Source organism: Sturnira hondurensis, unplaced genomic scaffold (genome assembly GCF_014824575.4).
Source record: "Sturnira hondurensis isolate 20B ecotype Veracruz unplaced genomic scaffold, ASM1482457v3 Scaffold0012984, whole genome shotgun sequence".
Taxonomy (NCBI): Eukaryota; Metazoa; Chordata; class Mammalia; order Chiroptera; family Phyllostomidae; genus Sturnira; species Sturnira hondurensis.
The window spans coordinates 544436-558758 of record NW_028085615.1 but is presented as its reverse complement, the minus strand read 5'-3'; the positions used below and the strand labels follow the sequence as shown (position 1 = coordinate 558758).

Below are 14323 nucleotides of genomic sequence, written 5' to 3'. Positions count from 1 at the left end.
ACGTTCTCATATCTCCCTGCTGCTTTGGATGTTCCTTTTCTTCTGCGATGCCCCTGTGCATATACAGTTAATAATTTAAAAAGGTGTGTGCCTTTTCTCCTGTTAACCTGTCCCTTGTCTAACTCACAGGCCCACCATCACTAAAAAAATGTAGAAAGGTAGTTTTTTCTCCCCTACAATTGTTTGGTTGATGATGGCAAGGACAAAAACGATGATTTCAAGCTAGGAAGTCCTATAACCAGCCTAAGAGACCCTCATCTGGACCTTGTGGGGAGCGTAGCTTTGTAGTTACAATACATTTGTTACTGTCAAAGGAAAACTTCCCTTTATAATACCACCTGCCTAAACACGTCCCATCAGACCATTGTGTCTCCCCCAGCGCTGCTGTAGAGAAATGACCAGAAACTTTGAAGGTGCCCAGGTGCTGATTTGATACATTTACATATTGCAGCCTGATTGACTGCGTAGCGTTAGCCTAGACCCCTATCACATAATTACCAGTTCAACCGCGTGTCCCCAGTTTTCAGGCACTGAATGAGGCCACGAGACCAGCCAATCAGGGTGCTGCTCCTTCTGGCTCCACTGTTGACTAGACCCCGAGGTTGGGGAGGGCCAAGGACAGGCTCTCTGCTGTAGAATATGAGCTCCATAACTATTCTGTTTTGCAACTGTAGTCATGGGCTGTCATGAGAGCAAAAGTTGTTCTTCGGAAATATTTTCTTTGGATCAATATTTTTCACTTAAGTGGTGCTTAGAGGAAATATTTTAATTGCATTAAATTAGGTTTGACTCTTCATTTTCCAGAAGTGTGATTTGATTATTAATAAGAAAAAATATCAGTATAGCCTATTGCTACAAAACCAAGAGGCATTCACGTCTCATTAGAAATCACAAAAGTTACTAAGTGGATGTGACCCTGTACGCAAAAACCCCCAGGAGCCCTCACCTCTCAGTGAGGGAAGGACGGCCGCCAATTTGTTTCACCTTCAAAAGAGTGGAGAACTCTAGTCTACAATCTAGAGGTTGTGACTGCTTTGCTTCGTGCAATCCCACTCAGTAAAATTCAGATGTTCCTAAAGAGAACAGTGCACAAAACACCTTTTGTTTTTTTTATGCCTATACTGCAATTCTACAAAACTACCAGTGCAAATGTTCCCCAAGGACCTGCAGGCCCAGGCCTCACACTCTGGCCTGGAGCAAGCATTGGCGTGAGCAAGGACCCAGAGGAAGGGACTATCATCACAGTCCCTCCTTGCAGGTCCCCAGAGTCACTGCAGTAAGTCACGGGGAATGGAGGTCTCCCTGGCAGGGAGCTGAGCCCTGCTCATCCCGGGAGAAGAGAATTAGACCCAGAGAATAATTAAACGTGCTGATCCAGGCACCCCATGACAGGCAGTGGGTCCAGATCTCAGACGGTGGGAGGCCTGATGGGCAGGAAGCCTGTGGGCATGGCCACGCCCTAGGCTTCATCAGGTGGATGTAGGTAGGACGGTTCTCAGTGGGAGCGATGCAGCACGGGCTACACCTCCCTGCCTGACAGATCAGCGTCCCTTCATTACTTAAAAATGTTATGTATTTATTTTTGAGGTAGAATCAATAAAAACTGCATATAGATATATTTAAGACACAACGTGTTGTTTTGATATAAACAATTGTATCAAACACTAAAACCTAGCTAACTATCACACCCACCATCTCACATAGTTACCTTTGTGGTGATGAGAACGCTTAGGGTCGGATCTCTTACCCAGTGTCATGTCCATACTACAGTGCCATTAACACAAGTCACAACAGGATGCATGGCACCCTCAGAACTGAGTAAGTAAAGGTTCGTGCCCTGTGGCCCTCATCTCACCGTGTCCCCGCCCCAGCCCCTGGCAGCCACTGGGTTTCACAAGCTCAGATTGTTTCGATTCCACATGTACATGAAGCCATGACCTACGTTTGCCTTTCTCTGCTCACTTATCTCACTGAGCCTGACGTCCTCCTGTTTTGCCCATGGCGTCGCAGGTGGCAGGGTTTCCTTGTTTTTTACAGCTGAATAATATTCCATTATATCAATATGTGCACATCCACCATGCTTTCTTTATCCATTCACTGACAAACACTCAGGGGCTTTTATACCTTGATCACTGTAAATACAGTGTAAAGGTAAATGCAGATATTGGCCAACAGGTACATGAAAAGGTGCTTAACACCCCTAATTATACAGGATATAAAAATAAAGTTCACCTTACACCATATCACCTTACACCTGCCAGAGTAGCCATCGTCAACAAGACCAGAGAGAGCAAGTGGTGGGCGAGCTGCGGAGAAAGGGAAGCCCTTTGTGCTGTGGGTGGGAGTGCAGGTTGGTGCAGCCACTGTGGACAGCATTACGGAGTTTCCTCAAAAAATGAAAAATGGAGCTGTCTTTTGACCCAGTGATCCCACTTCTGAGAATATGAGATCTGTCCAGAAGGTAACCAGCCATGTACTATGAAAAAGAGAGACATTTATTGAAGGAGACACAAGATACAAGAAACATTGTACACAGGACAATGACGCCTCAGTCCCCTTCCAAGTAGGCAAATTGGGACCTCACACAGGTCTCCCAATCACCATCAGCTACCTTGTTGTGTTTCACTGAATCTCATCAACAGTCTGAAATCTCTTCCTTTTTAAAGGTGATTTTTAGTTCTGGGAAAAGCCAGAAGTGGCAGGGCACCAAATCTGGGCTGTAGTGGGACTGAGTCACCTGGCTAATTTGATGTCTCACCAAAAAACTGTGCACGAGATGTGATGCATGAGTGTGCACATTGTTGTGATGAAGCTTCCAGTCACCAGTTGCCCAGAGCTGTGGCCCTCTGAGTCATCCAAATAGTTCGAGCAGAGGAATGTTCAAGCTTAAGGAAAATTTTGATGTGAATTCGTTACTCTACTTGCTCATTTTGAATGTAACAGCTACACAGTACACATGCTCACTTAACATTGTCTACCACCCCCACTGACTAGAACGGTGAAGTTGTCATTGTTCACACATGCACATTCCAGTCCACTCTCCTTGGCTGCCAGGTTACACCGATGTCATGCAAACTGTTATTATATTAATAATAGCTGGACTTTTTCCAAACAGACTTTGTATATCCGTAGAAACCGGAAACACTAATTCAAAAGAGTAAGCTCCCCTATGTTTATTGAAACATTACTCAAAATCGCCAAGATATGGAAATAGCCCAAGTGTCCATCAGACTGTTAAAAAAGAATAAGTTATTCTTTTGTTCAAGGGATTCTGACTTTATTATCAAGATAATATAGCTCATTAATAGCCTTTTTTTGTTCTTCTTATCTGCTCAAAAACATCTTTGCAACTCTTGCCATTTATATTTCTCACTTTCTCTTGCTCAAACTTGTCATCACTGACAGACTGGTAGGAACCCACCCTGCTGGATGGAAAATCCGGGGCTTCTGCCATCTTGCCAACCAGCCCCCTGAGTGCCACCTAGAGAATACAGGAGAGGTGTAGAGAATAGCACAAGGCACAAAATAGAGAACAGCCTCTTTTGTGAATTAAATTTTAAATATTTTTCAATAAAATTGGGTTAAGTGTAGAAAGAAATTGGTGCAGATTTCTTAAATATGGGCTGAGACTCAGCTACAAAAACAGAGTGAAAATCTTGTCCCTAAGCTGGGCTTCCATCAGCCCATGAGCAACTCCCTAGCCCCCGGCCCGCCCCCACCAGCCCGCCCACCTCCCCAAGTATGGGAAAGTCTTTGTAGCTGGTCAGGTGTTCAAAACAAAGGAACAAGAGTAAATAACCCATGGTCAGGGACAACAGGGTGGGGACTGACTGTGGGAGCAGGGGTAGGCTGGGTGGAGGAGAGCAAAGGGGGGAAAACTGGGACAACAGTAATAGAACAACAATATAACATTGAATTAAACAAACAAGTCAATGAAAGCCAGTTGGTGCTACCTTCACTGACGTTCTCAGAAGTGTGGTGATGATAGAGACATGGGGAAAAAAGGGAATAAAATAATGGCTTTTTGTGTGAAAAAGAAAATTTCAGGAAAAACAGCATTGTGAAATACCATTTCACAAAGATGCCATAACCTTCCACCAGGGCAAAAAAATATATAAATCAATTTATTTAAAGAGCTATTCAATTTTCTACAGGAGTAATAAGCTTATGTTTAATATAATGCTTTACATGTAATCAACCATGTAGTTTTTTTTTAAGATTTCATTTATTTATTTTTAGAGAGAAGGAAGGGAGGGAGAAAGAGAGGGAGAGAAACATCAACAAGTGGTTGCCTCTCCCACGCCCCCTACTGGGGACATGGCCAGCAACCCAGGCTTGTGCCCTAACTGGGAATTGAACCAGTGACCCTTTGGTTCTCAGGCTGGTGCTCAAACCATTGAGCCACACCAGCCAGGGCTTGACCACGTAATTTTTAACAAAACCTTCCTAGAATGGACATCAGTCTGTCTCTCTGCACACTCTTTGATGTGGGGGAGGGGGGCACAAAAACAGCCCGATGTGCCAGAGACTCTATTTCAATCCTGTTCTCTGACAATTTTATTATTTCAGGATCCTTCCCTCAGCTCACTCAGGCATAATCTCCAGGGCAAAAATTATTTTAAAGACAGTAAGTTAGGGGTAGAAATCCCTCCAGAATATTTGTTTTTATACACTTAGCCCCTGCACTAATTATCCACATGAAGTATCTCGGGTCTCAGAGGCTCCAAGAGAATAAATCAAAGGAGGCCCCTGCAGTGTCAACAAGCGCACGCTCTCTCTCTCCCTCTTGGCTGAGTTCAGCCGGTCCTGCCTTCTCTCTGCGGAACCCTAGGCCCTCAGAGGACAGCCTACATCTCTCCAGCCCAGGTCCAAACACCCCAAGTGCCAGCTCCTTGCCTCTACCTCCTCATCCTTTCACCTCGAGGTAATGCGGGTGGGACAGGCCAGGCTACGTGCAGTTGTCATTTCTTTAGCATGAATTTACAACGAGCAAACAATGTGCAAATTGCGATAATTCCTCATCTAGAGGTGAGGAAGTGGAGGCTAAATTGTAATGGGCTCTGGACCACTGCTAAAGGTGGGAGGCAGGATTCAAGTCATGACAACAAACTTCTGCTCTTGCCGTGCTGACTCTGTGTGCTGTTGTGTTTTGCTTTTGCTTGTTTGTTGTTATTATTATTATTATTATTATTACATAGCAGGATAATCATTTTGAAAATAAAGAAATTGTCAATTTCAGTATGCTTCCTATTCTCATACATACTTTAAGGGTATTTGATCTTCTCCAAACCCAGAGAGGTGAACATTATTTCTTGCACTTTCACGCCAGATGGCTGAGGTTCAAAGTGTGAATGTCCCTCACCCAGAGTCCTGAAACCACTATGTCTGTGACGGACAGAACGAGGATTTAGAGATACTCACTCTAGTTGAAAACACTTGGCTCGTTCCTACACCAGACGTCTGATGCAGGTCCATGGCGCCCGCCCCCTAACCAATGCCCATAGCCTCACCCCCTGGACTGTACTCCTTTCTCCACGTTTTATTAGAATTAGCCTATATCTACTACTATTGATCACACAGTCTCCAAATGCTTAAAAACTGTTTATTTAATAACCACCTGTAGGTGTTTCCAGGATCTATCATCAAGCTTAATGATGTCCAGTCCCAGGATTCTGTTCTCTCTCCTTTTGAAACTTGGCATAATATTTGCCCTTCTTATCCAATGGTACTTTCTCTGATCCTCAGAAATTGTCAACAACTGTGGACATTTGCAAGTTAAATTAATATACTGTAATGTCATACCTTTGAGTCTTAAAAAATTAAGTATTTCAAAGTACAAGGTACTTATTCACAGGTGCTCGACAACATGGGGCTAAAATATTCCCTGCTTGGTCTCATTTTTCCAATAAGACTGATTGTATTTCACCATGATTCTGTTACATCCTTGTATACTTTTATTTCAAATATAAATAGAAGTATTATAACTTTTAGCATTTTTCAAAAACCTTAACTCACCTTTTCCCCCCTAACCTCATGAAAGTATTTTTCCAATTTCATGGCATTTGTTTTATTAAATCCAGTTTATGTATGCTCTTTGTTGACTAAAATGTCCTTCCGAGTTTGAAGCATATGAACATAGTTACTGTAGCAAACTCGGCATTCTAAAGTAAACATGACAAAGCAAACCCTGAGATGAAAAGGATAGAACGAAGAATACGGGGAAGGGAGAGAAAGACAACATAGTAAATAGTAAAGTCACAATGCAGTCTTTGGGAAAAAGTCAACCTGCAGGTCAGGTCAGACCAATTTTCCTGTGTTGACCCACTGCTGGGGGAGCACCGAACGCCACTGTGGTCGACCGGAGACACCGGTGATGATCTCGGTGTCAGAACACCGTCTGCCGCACGGGGGGAGCGTTGCCTTGGGGCGGGCAACCTCCACTTCTGAGTGCGGCAGGTGAGACTGCTTCTCGGAGACCTCGTCTGAATCAAGACCCGTAAAGGTGTGTATTCTCCACAGAAGTGCAAGAAGCAAGGAAATTCTCCCCAAATAACCTTATATTGAGTTGTTCTGAAGAGCAAATTAAGTAAAAGTTGTTCCGAAAAGCAAACTAAGTAAAAGTTGAAGGGGCATCCATAATTCATATCCACTGTAAACAAGAGAGTTCAAAAGGAGACAATAAAAAAAACCGCAAATCAAAAAATAAAACCTAGGTGTTTGGCATCCCTGTGACTCAGGGAAATGCAAATTCAAATCACAGTGAGACCTCATCTCACACCAGCTCTCGTCAACAACACAAGACCTAAGACGAGCTGGAGTGCGGAGAGGAGCCCGCAGGGTGGCCACGGGGATGAAAATTACAGCCCAGGGAACAGACTCCGTCTACCGTGATAACTAAGCACGGGCCAGGCGGGACCGGAAGTACCAGGGGACCTGTAAAGTATGCGCCTGTCTAACCGCTATGCCGTGCACCTGAAACTAATCCAGAGTAACGTCGAATGTAAACTGTAACTGGAAAATTGAACAAGGAAAAAGAAAACCATGAATATATTTACACATCAGGAAAATAGTTTTATTTTTAAAAAGTATATATTTGCATAGGAAAATCTTTAAAAAGACATACAACAAAATGTTAATGTTGGTTAACTCTAGGTGGTGGAATTTTTTACTTAAAAATATTGTTTAGTTTTATCGTATGTCTGCAAACATGTTGTACTTGTATGATGGAAAAGAGAAGGCAATGAAGCAGAAGGCTTTTTTCTTTGAAGATGTGTTGGCAAGGATGTGGAGAATAGAGGACCTCTGTGGCCGTGTTGGTGGGAACGTCCACTGGCAAGCCACAGAGGAAGGCAGTAAGGAGGTTTCTCAAAAATCAGAAATAAAACTACCATACGGTCTAGCAACTCCGCTTCTGGACATTTATTCAAAGCCAATAAAACCGCGGTCTGAGAGAGACACCTGCACCCCGTGTTCACTGCAGCATTATTCACAGTCACCAAGGCGTGGAAACAAACTGAGTGCTCATCGATTGATGAGTACATAAATTTGAGAAAAATATATATAAAGAAAATGTGTGTGTGTTTACACAATGAGAGAATAGTATTCAGCTATAGAAAATAAGAAAATCCATGTATGATCATGTAGGTGAAACTTTAGGGTGCCGTGATAAGTGAAAGAGGGCAGAAAGCAATACATTGATTGTCTCGCTTTAAAAAGTCAAACTCAGAAACAGAGAGTGGAGTGGAGGTTACAGGTGCTGGTTGGAGGAGGCCGTGGGGAACGTGTTGGTCAAACAGTGCAAACTGCCAGTTAGATGGTGAATACTTTCTGGGGATCCGATGCACAGTATCGTTATTACAGTTAACATTGTACTGCATGCTTGGAAGTCAGTAAGAGAATAGACCTTAACAGCTGCCAGTGTGGCTCAGTTGGCTGGAGCATTGTCCTGTAGACCAAAAGGTCGCAGGTTTGATTCTAGTCAGGGTGCGTACAAGAAGGCAGCTGATTGGTGTTTCTCTCTCATATCAATGTTTCTCTTTCTCTCGCTTCTTCTCTCTCTAAAAGCAATGCAAAATGCCCTCCATTGAGGATAACTTTAAAATTATATACACACACACATACACATATATGTATTTATATATATAATCTAGGGCTGGGAGAATGAAAAAACTGGTATACAGGAATAGGCATTATTTCTATGTAGTCACTGTTAGCAGTGTTAATGTTCTTCACCCACATTGACGACCCAAGCTTGAGCCAAGGTTCCTGTTTAGATACTGAGCCTGGGACTGCAATTGGAAAGGTTAACTCAAGGGGGCACCTAGACTGTTGGCCTGACTCTAACTCTGCAGGAGGGATCAGTCTGCCTTTCTGAGGCTCTCCCCTCCTCTCCAGTCGACCTTACTTACTCTACTTGCAAAAAAAAATGCAGTAAGTTTTCCTAAAACAAAAAAGTTACTCTGACAAACAACTGTGACACTTCTGACTGATATGTGACTATTCTGACCACAGCCCATCCCAGTAAAATTTTGCAATATAGAGTTCAGATGGGATAGTTTGAGAAGATATTAGTGAGAGATATTAGTGAGAGAAATGTATTTGTACACTGTGATTCTCAGGCTCTTAAAGGACCCCCCACTGCAACCATCTGTCTGGCATGCTTGGGGGGGGGCGGGGATAGGGAGGGATGATGGTGACTGCACTGAGCACAATGAAGGGGTGGAGGGAAGGCTCACCTCACTGCTGAGTGAGGGCCAGCGGAGTGTGGGAGCCCCCGAGTTTGAGAGGCTGGTGGAACGTTCCAGAAATGGTCTTCTGTAAGGAACAGAAAATAAACTCAGTGAGAGCCAGGAAGAAGAGAGTTAGAAGAAAAAGAGAGGGCACACAAAGTAAACTACCAGTGGATGCCTCTTCCCCCAAAGAAAGTCTCTACTGCAGCGCCCCCAAAATGGCACATCCAGCCGCCATCCTGCCTGCGTGCCCACGTGTCCTTAACCCACAGAACTGGAAGGAAGCAGTAGGTAGTGTTTTCTTTACAAACTTCTTTTTAAGAATGTGCCTGCCTGTATGGGTGGCTCAGTTGATTGGAGCATTGTCCCATACACCAAAAGGTTGTGGGTTCCACCCCCAGTCAGGGCATGTACGGGCGGCAACCAATTGATGTTTCTCTCTCTCTCTCTCTGTCTCTCCACCCTCCATCACTGGTCCCCCTTCCTTCTCTCCCTAAGTCAATAAACATATGCTTCGATAAAGATTTTAAAAAGTAAAAAATAAAAAATGAACCAGACTCAAAGGATTATAATGCCCTTTCTTTATTACATAAAAGCCATGCATTTCATAAATCAACTGAAAAGGAGAGAAAGCAGGATGAGGGGAGAAAGAGAGAGATGCACCAAGAAGGGAAACAGAGAAAAGAGAAAAATAGGAAGTGAGAGAGAGGAGAGTATGGATATAGATAGAGACAGTTTTTATCCTCATTTTTAGAATGAGGAAATAGAAACACAGAGAGCTTAAGTGACTTGTCCACACCCATAAGTGACTGAGAATAAAATCTCTTCTCCAGATTCTGCAAACATACCTCTAAGAACTTGTAACAATTATAGGGGTTATCCCACAGACATAGTTGAAGGTTTGGAGAAGTTGCCAAGGAGTGATGGAAACATAAAAGTCGTGTTTGTCCTCTTAACCTTGTCTCTTGCAGCTGAACAGGAGATGGAAGCCATGGAAGGAGCAAATGTAAGTTTCCCCAGCACAATCGTCCTGTTGGGCTTCTCAGATCGCCCGTGGCTGGAGATGCCCCTCTTTGGAGTGGTCCTGGTGGCCTACGTCCTCACTCTGGTGGGGAACAGCTCCATCATCTTTCTCTCCGCGGTGGATCCCAGACTTCAGACCCCCATGTACTTCTTCCTGGACAACCTCTCAGTGCTGGACCTTTGTGTCACCTGCACCATTGTCCCCCAGCTGCTGGCCAATCTCTGGGGACCAGACAAGACAATTGCTTCCTGGGGCTGCTTCACCCAGGCCTACCTCTTCCACTGGACAGGGTGCACTGAATGTGCCCTGCTGGCGGTAATGGCCTTTGATCGCTACGTGGCTATTTGCCGGCCCCTCCGGTACACTCTCATCATGCGTCCCCAGGTGTGTGTACAACTGGCAGCTGCCGCCTGGTGCAGTGGCCTGGCCAATTCAATGCTCCAAGCCACGCTCACACTTCAGCTCCACCGCTGTGGTCACCACACACTAGACCACTTCTTTTGTGAGGTGCCTGTTCTGATCAAGCTGGCCTGTGGTGACACCACTGCTAATGACCTGTCCCTGGCTCTGGGAGCCATCCCCTTTGCACTGGTAGCTCCCTTGCTGGTACTCCTCTCCTACACATTCATTGCCAGGGCTGTGCTGAGGTTGCCTTCAGCTCAAGGAAGGTACAAGGTGATCAGCACCTGTAGCTCCCACCTGGTGGTAGTCCTCATGTATTTTGGACCAGCCATCTACATGTACCTTCAGCCTCCTGCCAATAGCACTCAGGCCAAGTTCATGTCCTTCTTCTACTGTGTAATCACCCCTCTGCTCAATCCACTTATCTACACCCTGAGGAACAAGGATGTGCAGAGAGCATGGAAGAGGATTCTGCAGCCCCAGGGAGTGGCCAAGTGCTAAAAAGGTTAGGAGTCATAAAAAGCCAAGTAACCCCAGCCTGCCACCTTGAACAACCATATACACAACTGAATGAATACAGGAAGGCCTGTGTTTCCAAATGAGAGCCTATGAGCTCCAGGCAGAGTCGCCATCTACCAACATTGGCCACCTTAATGTCTAGAGAAATGCTTCCATCTATATGGAAGCATCTAGTTAGTGGTGGGGGCAGGTTAGGGGGTGAAGGAATTGAGCAAAAAGGAGAAAGGACTCATGGACATGGACAACAGTGTGGTAATTGCTGGGGGGAGGAGGGTATAAGAGGACTAAATGGTAATGGAAAAAATACAATAAAGATTAAATTAAAATTTTTTAAAAAGAAGAAAATAAAAACTTTTTGTTTACTGAAGAAAGAAATTAAGGAAGACACAAATAAATGGAAGCATATACAGTGGTCATGTACTAGAAGAATTAACATCATTAAAATGTCCATACTACCCAAAGCAACCTATAGATTCAACACAATCCCTATCAAAATACCAATGATATATTTCACAGATATAGAACAAACATTTCAAAAATTTATATAGAACCATAAACAACCCTGTATGGCCTCAGCAATCTTAAGAAAGAAGAGCAAAGTAAGAGGGGTCAAAATACCTGACCAAACAGTCTGGTGCTGGCAATGGAACAGAATAGAGAGCTCAGAAATAAACCCGTCAATATGGTCAATATTTGACAAAGGGGGTAGGAACATAACATGGAATAAAAATAATATCTTCAATAAATGGTGTTGGGAGATCTGAACAAGTACATGTGAAAAAAAGAAAAGAAAGAAACTCAACCACCAACTTACTCCCTACACAAAAACAAACTCAGGGACTCAGGGTGGATAAAAGCTTTATATATAGGTCATGATGCCATAAAAGTCCTCGAGGAGAACATAGGCAGGAAATTTTCAGATACCCCACACAGCATATTTTCACCAATACAGCCCCTAGGGAAAGGGACAGAAAGGAAAGAATAAACAAATAGGGCGACCTCAAACTAAAAAGCTTCTGCAGGGCTAAAGAAAGAATCAACAAAATGAAAAGGTAACCAACCCTATGGAAAAATATAATTGCCAATGTACCTCAGACAAGGGTTTGGTCTCCAAAATATATAAAGAACTCACATGACTCCACACCAGGAAGACAAACAATCCAATTAAAACATGGGCAAAGGACCTGACAGACACTTCTCCAAGGAGGACATACGGAGGGCCATAGACCCATGAAAAAATGCTCAACATCTCTAGCCATCACTAAAATCCCAATGAGATACACTTCACACCTGTCAGAATTGCCATCATTAACAAATCAACAAATAACAAGTGCTGGCAAGGATGTGGAGAAAAGGAAACCCTAGTGCACTGTTGGTGGGAATGCAGATCGGTGCAGCCACTATGGAAAACAGTACGGAATTTCCTCAGAAAACTAAAGTTGGAACTGCCTTTTGATTCAGTGATCCCACTGCTGGGATTATACCCTAAGAATCCTGAATCACCAATCCAAAAGAAACTACACACCCCAATGTTCAGCGCACTGATATTTACAATAGCCAACTGCTGGAAACAGCCTAAGCACTCATCAATAAAAGAGTGGGTCAGAAAAGTGTGGTTCTTTTTTTCGCAATGGGTCTGCCACCAGAATACAAGTGTCAAGAAAACCACCACTAAGTCAAAGCCAACATGAGAAAAGAAAAGACATCAACATTGTGGTCATCGGGCACGTAGATTCCAGCAAGTCCACCACTCCTGGCCATCTGATCCACAAATGTGGTGGGATTGACAAAAGAACCATTGAAAAAGTTGAGAAGGAGGCTGCTGAAGTGGTGAAGGGCTCCTTCAAGTGTGCCTGGTCTTGGATAAACTGAAAGCTGACTGTGAGCGTGGTATCATCATTGATACCTCCCTGTAGAAATTCAAAACCAGCAAGTATTATGTGACCAGCATGGATGCCCCAGGACACAGAGACTTTATCAAGAACATGACAGGCACATCTCAGGCTGATTGTGCTATCCTGATTGTTGCTGCTGATGTTGGTGAGTGTGAAGCAGGCATCTCCAAGAATGGGCGGACCTGTGAGCATGCCCCGCTGGCTTACACACGGGGTGCGAAGCTGCTGATTGTTGGTATTAACAAAATGTATTCCCCTGAGCTTCCCTACAGCCAGAAGAGATAGGAGGAAATTGTTTTAAAAAGTCAGCACCTACATTAAGAAAACTGGCTACAGCCCTGACACAGTAGCATTTGTGCCAACTTCTGGTTGGAGTGGTGACACTATTCTGGAGCCAGGTGCTAACATGCCTTTGTTCAAAGAATGAAAAGTCACCTGTAAAGATGGCAGTGCTAGTGGAACCACGCTGCTTGAAGCTCTGGATTGCATTCTGCCACCAACTCATCCAACTGACAAGCCCCTGCATCTGCCCCTGCAGGATGTCTACAAAATTGGTGGTGTTGATACTCTCCCTGGGGTGGAATGGAGACTGGTGTTCTCAGACCTGGCATGGTGTTCACCTTTGCTCCAGCCAATGTTACAACTGAGGAAAGTCTGTTGAAATGCACCATGAAGCTTTGAGTGAAGCTCTTCCTGGGGACAGTGTGGGCTTCAATGTCAAGAACATGTCTGTCAAAGATGTTCGTCGTGGAGATGTGGCCGGTGACAGCAAAAATGACCCACCAATGGAAGCAGCTGGCTTCACAGCTCAGGCAATTGTCCTCAACCATTCAGGCCCAACCAGTGCTGGGCATGCCCCTGTTCTGCATTGTCACACAGCTCATATTGTGTGCAAATTTGCTGAGCGGAAGAAGATGGATCGTCATTCTGAGAAAAAGCCAGGAGATGGCTCAAAGTTTTTGAAATCTGGTGATTTCAAACCATTGTTGATATGGTTCCTGGCAAGCCCATGTGTGTTGAGAGCTTCTCTGACTATCTTCCGATGGGCCACATGAGACAGACAGGTGCTGTTGGTGTCATCGAAGCAGTGGACAAGAAGGCAGCTGGAGCTGGCAAAGTCACTGAGTCTGCCTAGAAAGCTCAGAAGGCTAAATGAATATTCTCCCCAACACCTGCCACCCCAGTCTTAATCAGTGGTAGAAGGATGGTCTCAGAACTGTTTGTCTCATTTGGCCACTAAAGTTTAGTAGTAAAGGACTGGCTAATGATTACAATGCATCATAAGACCTTCAGAAGGAAAGGAGAATGTTTTGTGGACCATTTGTTTTGTGTGTCTGCATGGCAGTTTTTCAGTTACTAGTTTTTAAAATCAGAACTTTTTAATGGAAACTACTTGACCAAAATCTGTCACAGAATTTTGAGACCCATTAAAACAAAGAAAAAAAACCAACTGTGGTTAATTTACATAATACTATGCAGCAGAAAGAAAGAAGGAACTCCCACCATTTGTGACAGCATGGATGGAGCTGGAGAGCATTATGCTAAGTGAAATAAGGCAGATGGTGAAAAACAAATACCATATGATCTCATCTATAAGTGGAACCTAGTCAACAAAACAAACAAGCGAGCAAAATAGAACCAGAGACATGGAAATAAAGAACAAACTGATAGTAACCAGCAGGGTGGGGGAGTGGAGGGTAATGGGGTAAAGAAGAGGAAGGCGCAAGTCAAGGAACATGTGCAAAGGACCCATG

General features: G+C 44.1%; 1 protein-coding gene and 1 pseudogene across 1 annotated transcript; both read left to right on the top strand.

Annotated features, from left to right (window-relative positions):
- Positions 1-6942: 6942 nt before the first annotated feature.
- Positions 6943-10656, top strand: LOC118997268 (olfactory receptor 15-like). The gene is made up of 2 exons (XM_037060857.1): positions 6943-7000; positions 9701-10656. The coding sequence occupies exons 1-2, from the start codon at positions 6943-6945 to the stop codon at positions 10654-10656; spliced, it is 1014 nt and encodes a 337-aa protein (XP_036916752.1).
- Positions 10657-11946: 1290 nt separating this feature from the next.
- Positions 11947-14015, top strand: LOC118997267 (elongation factor 1-alpha 1-like; annotated as a pseudogene).
- The last annotated feature ends 308 nt before the right edge of the window (positions 14016-14323 follow it).